This window comes from Halyomorpha halys, unplaced genomic scaffold (assembly GCF_000696795.3).
Source record: "Halyomorpha halys isolate HHAL.00 unplaced genomic scaffold, Hhal_1.1 Scaffold12039.1, whole genome shotgun sequence".
In the NCBI taxonomy this organism is placed as follows: Eukaryota; Metazoa; Arthropoda; class Insecta; order Hemiptera; family Pentatomidae; genus Halyomorpha; species Halyomorpha halys.
Window position 1 is genome coordinate 1 of NW_027109416.1, and position 5,954 is coordinate 5,954.

General features: G+C 27.9%; 1 protein-coding gene across 1 annotated transcript; it reads right to left on the minus strand.

Annotated features, from left to right (window-relative positions):
- Window positions 1–709: 709 nt before the first annotated feature.
- LOC136795812 (centrosomal protein of 290 kDa-like) lies at window positions 710–5,697 on the minus strand (the record flags this gene model as incomplete). Its single annotated transcript, XM_067047603.1, is given in 2 exon segments — window positions 710–3,672; window positions 5,525–5,697. Coding segments are annotated over 2 exon segments (569 nt in total), but the record flags the coding sequence as incomplete, so codon positions are not given.
- Window positions 5,698–5,954: the final 257 nt, after the last annotated feature.

Consider the following 5,954-nt stretch of genomic DNA (forward strand, 5'->3'; position numbering starts at 1 on the left):
TATGGTTTTGTTTATTTATGTTGTTCTTTGCTGACCGCACCCCCCGACAAACTTCTTCAAGCATTAATCTACGGTCAACTATCTACACCTCTATATTTGTACATGTATGTAAAATTATGAAGAAATGCGAGAAAAAGAAAACCCTGTACCGCTGCATCTCATGAAAGGTCAGGGGTTCAGTACTTAGTAAGGTAGTACTTTTTGTAGAACAATGGTGGTATAAGGTGATTTCGATAACACACAACTAATGTAACAGATTAGATAATTATCTGATTTGAAGCCGAGACTGGTAGTTAGTAACACTATGCCCTACTATTTCAGCCTAAAGGTGTAATAAAATCAACAATATGATAAACATGAGTTAACAATAATATGGTGAATATAAGTTAATTTATTATGCAATGATAAATTAATTTCTGCTGTAAAATCTGTAAGATCTCTACAGTGGATGAATGTGGCCATTAAAATAGTTTACGAGTGGAAAAATATTTTATATTACATGATACATTACATATTTCAAATAACATATGTCGATGATATATAAACATGAGTATGTATAATAATTTAAAACAAATTAAATTTTTTAATTTTAAAAATGTAAATTAGTTACATAGTATGACATTTTCAAGAAAAAAAAATCATAAATTATAATTAAAAACAAACTAAATCATCATTGCATTTTTTAATTTTAAAAATGTAAATTAGTTACATAGTTTGACATTTTCAAGAATAAAACAAAATTATAAATTATAATTAAAAACAAACTAAATCATCATTCCATTTTTTAATTTTAAAAATGGAATTTAGTTACATAGTATGACATTTTCAAGAATATAACAAGATTATAAATCATAATTTTAAACATGTATCTTAGTTACACAATATTACACTTTTAAGTAAAAACATTCATCTTTAAAGTCTTATTTAATTGAAATTTAAGATTTTTCATCTTAACAATAAAATTTGCTGAAGTGGATAATGTGAGATCTATAGTTATGCTCTTCATTTAGAGTTCCCAAATTCAATAAAAGTTTAATATAGTACTGTCATCATAATTGCCTCTTACTTATAAAGGCTTACCATTCCTCTAAACAAAACTAATTGGTTTATTTTACAAAATTTTGTAGTTTTAATTTTATGGGATATGAATTGTAATGCTACAATTTGATGTCATGTTTTTTTTTCCAGATGCCAGGGTTCTCAGTGCTTCGTAGGAAAACAATCAGCATTAATCATCATTGTAGATTGTTGTCTGTCAGTTGACTTGTTATTGAGATTTTATGCTTTTAGTGCCAAAGCATAATTTAAAATTTTGATCTCTGATTTTTTCTTTTTATGAGTACTTTAAAATGAAACGTTAAATTTTTTGGGGTGATTTAAAATTCATAAATCTTAATAATTATTTTTATTATCATTACATTACAAACATGTTCTTATATGTGATGAAAACCAGGATGTTGGTTCAAAGTTAAACTGCTCTCTGGAAATGTTTTTTATTTAGAGTTATAGTCTCCCCCTCCCCACCAATACTAGCCAAATATTTTGCTTACTCCATATAATTTGTATAAATAATATATAGTTTCCATGTAGGAGAACTGTTTGGTTCCACGAATTGTGATTTTAAAATCATAAAGAATTTTATTGACTCCTATGTTTTTTAACAGACAGTTTAATCGTTTGTAGTTCATGTTTTCGAATTTTTTACTGTATCAACAATTATGAAAATTCTAAAACATATAAAATCATAATTTAAATTTGTAATAATCTTTTAATTCTTATAATAGTCCTTTATATGTAATTATTTTAGTTATTTCTTTATATGTAATTATTTCTCTCATCATTCACCAAATTTGGTAATGAAATATATGAGATCAAGTGTTTAATGGATCATTCTGGAGGTTGGGAGGGGAGGAATACATTTCATTTAGGTTTTCTCTTTATAAAAAGAATTAGTTTGGCTGGTAGTTTTTATTTATTTGTTAAATAATTAAAATTGTTTTGTAGTATAGTTATTGTGTAAATAAAAACTTTTTATAATAACCAGTTTTTTAAAACTTTATTTTATTATTTAAGGTGACATTAGAATGTGTTATTTTGTGCCATTTCTTGGACATCATTATACATTATATACAATATCCTATAGATATACTTATTAAAGATATTTATTTAATTACTCTGCACCTGCTTGAAAAGTCTCGATTCTCCAAGAATGGATCAACCTTTGTGATTTCTGCTTTAATTTCAATTTAAATCTTGGGTAATCAGAAAATAAAAATAAAGCATTATACAGTAAAACTTAAACTACTGAATATAATAAAGAAACTATTCAATGAGGGGAAAGGAATTTTACAAATGCAAAAATAAAACTATTTTCCTCATTCACGAAAAAAAAGAAGTCTTTATTGATTTCTTAAAAAAAAAAGTCATTCAACAAAAGTATCAACAATCATGATGGCAGTGGTTTAAAAGTTTTACTGAAATTAATAAATATTAGGAGAATGCAAGAAATGGAATGAATAACACAACTGATCAAAATGATAATTAATGACTAGGGCGCTGCTTTAACAATTCCTTAATTATTTTCTCAACTTCTCATTTATCGTATTGATAAATCATTTATACAATTTATGTCCAATGGAACACTATGCTATTTACTTCATGTCCATAAAATTTATAAAACATAGCCAAAGGCATGTTAAATAATTTTCACCAACATTGAAAAGCACTTATGGTAATCTCAAATTATGAAATAGATACAAAATAAGAGTTTACATGCAAATATTCTTATTATCAATTAAATACTGCTAATGTATTAGAGGAAACCTTGGGAGTTTGGAACTGAACACTATTATTAAAACAAAAACTTCTTAAACTTATAGAACGACATTTTAGCCTTACGTATTTTCACTTTAGTGAATTGAATATCGCTTAAAAAATCCTAGTGAAAATTGAATGATATTAGCGTATTAACATTAATATAAAGAAACAAAAGATAAACCCTTATCATATCAGACTTATATTTTTTATATGCTCTAAGTATAAATATTAGAACAAACATTTGTCTTAAAAACAAATGCATAAATATATTTACAATTCAACCCGTTCAACAATTAGTAACGGTTACAATTGGAAAAAACACTGATTTTCACCCATTATAACTAGTAAGGCAGTTTGGTAATTTAAAACGCTGGATAATTATTTACACTTTTTTCTCAAATGGACTATTTTAAAAAAATATTTTTTACGTATACATTGGAATAAGCATAAACAACGTTATTAGATCCTGCGTTGTTTACCTTTAGATGATAGCCCCAGCTGGTCCATTATAATGTCCTTTTCTGCAGAGCTTCTCCTCCTGGTATTGATTTTGCTTTCTTCAACATCAGTAACCATTTTAAGATTCACCTCCATTTGATCCAGGTCAATTGTCAATTTTTTATGAGGCGGCAGAGATAGTCCTTCCCTATTCGGAGACAACTTTCTTTTCCTATCAGAATCAACGTCTTCGTTGATCAATTCGTCCTCTGTATCTGAGAACTGAAGGTTTTTCTTCTCAGACGCACCTTCTTTTCCTGATTCTTCACCTTCACTGTCAGCTGCATCTTCTTCATCAGTTTTAATTTCACCTTTGCTTTTCAGTTCAACTTCTTTGGTAACGAATTGGGCCAGGACCTTAAAAATAGTTAATTAAAATTAAATTGAATAATTTTAATTTATTATTAATAAAACCTCAAACAGCTGACAGGTGGTTTACAATAACTAAAATAATTTAATAGTTATTGTAAATCACCTAATTCTTAAACTAGAGACAATTTCAAGTTCCACTTTAATAAAAGGGTTTCTAAGAACTACACAGAATGTATAATTATATTACAGGAAACATTTCTTTCTGCTTTATATGATGAGTTACTTAAACAACAATGTTATACTTGCATTAGCACATGAGCAACTGCGTGAGAATTGACTAATATATTCCATGGCAGGATAAAACAAAAATAGGCAACCACGTATTTTAAAAATATTTACTATCAACAAATAATTCAATATACAAATTAATAAAATTCTTGAGAAATAATGGAATGTAAATAGACAGTTATCATTTAAAGTTGTTTTGAAGTTACACTGTTGACCAATTTATAATAGGATCAGTTTTACCTCATAAGTGAATTAGAAGTTAGATCACTGAAAAAAAACTGACCACTTGTAGTACCTTTACATTAGCAGAACATTTAATAATTTTTATATTTTTACTGGAAAAATAAATAAATAAATACATTCATAAGAGAAGATGATTGAAAGTTTGTTCAGTGAAGAACATAAATAAGTAAAAAACTTATTTATTAGTGTCAATGTTTCGGCCAGAATTTCAGGCTTTCATCAGGACTAAGAAAAATTAAAACTTAAATTAAAAACAAATAGAAAAAAGTATTAGTGCTTAATTAAATTTATAATCAAATTGTTTTCAATTGGTATAAGTAATTACTGACTTTCTTTTAATCATTATGGTTGTTATCTTGTTTTTTTTGTTAGTCCTGAAATTCTGGACAAAATGTTGGTGCTAATAAATAAGTTTTACCTATTTATGTTCTTCACTAACCGCATCCCAACCATCTTCTCATATAATAACCATGGTCAATAATTAACTCATCATTAATAATTTTTATAAATTAAACAAGGAAATATCAAACAAACAATTTCTCCTTTTTTTTATAGCGCCTTCATCCACTCATATCTTCAACTGCACAGGTCTCCAACCAAAAATTTTATTCGATAACTTTGGGCGTTTTTTTTTTCTTTTCTTTATTTTTTATGTTAATATACTGAAACTGAAAACAAACTCCGTTTTCTTCCGTATCACATATAGATTTTTTTGCAAATTAATATGTATTGCCAGTTTTGCAGCTCAAAAAATACGAGAATCTTTCAGAGCATCTAGGGCAGTGTTTCCCAAGTTTTTTTTGCCAGGACACCCTTCGTGAGAAAAAAAAAATGTTGCATAACTTTTTTTGAGATTAACAAAATTAAAAATGGCAGCACAATTATCCTCACAGTGGTTGGAAAAAAAATAAAAACAGTGAAAAGTAAATGCTAGAATACACGGTAAATAAAAAACTGTGCAGTCCATCCTATTACTCACATCAGTTTTCCACAATCACAGTGGGCTGGAATGAGAGGATTTTGGAGTGATCGATTACAATTCAGTCGTTCGACATTCTTATAAAAAAAATCCATAGAACTGGTAATCATTCCATTTGGTATAGAGAGGCTTAAGTGGAGAAATTACCGATCACCAACTAGTGAAATAGCTAGACAGCTGTACCTAGTTTCCTTTGGAATCGATCAAGTATCTGAATAAAGTGAAGAAGAAATAAAACCAACTATTAACCAGAGCAATGTTGAATCTAACAATCAATTTCACAATAATACTCACATTGGTTTGGTCTCAACCGATTAAGAAAAACTAGTGAATGGAAACTAACTTCCTAAATAAAAATAAAAATAATAATAATAATAAAATATTCACCTCAGCTTCTTTCTTCATGTTCTTCTTGTTTTCTTCTAGTTTTCTGAAGAGATCTTCATCATCAAGAGCAGGATCTTTAGTCCCATCATCGAGATAATCTACCAGCATTGTGTAATCATCACATTTTCTCATTCTTTGCAATTTATTGCCAAATTCTAGGAAAACTGATTGTGCTGGAAACAATATGAATCATTTTTAAATACTAGAAAAATGAAGTTAAAGTAATAATTTGTTTAATCGAATCTATCCACATCAATTGATTTCCTAATAGATTTTAAACCAGAAAATTTTATGAAAGGAATATGGTCCGGGTGCGGTCAAGAAAAACTCAAATAGTAGAAATATACTAATTTAATGAGCCAACGTTTCGCCCCACGTTGCAGGGCTTCTTCAGGGCTATTTTGACGGCAGTCAAAACTAAAAGTTTTTT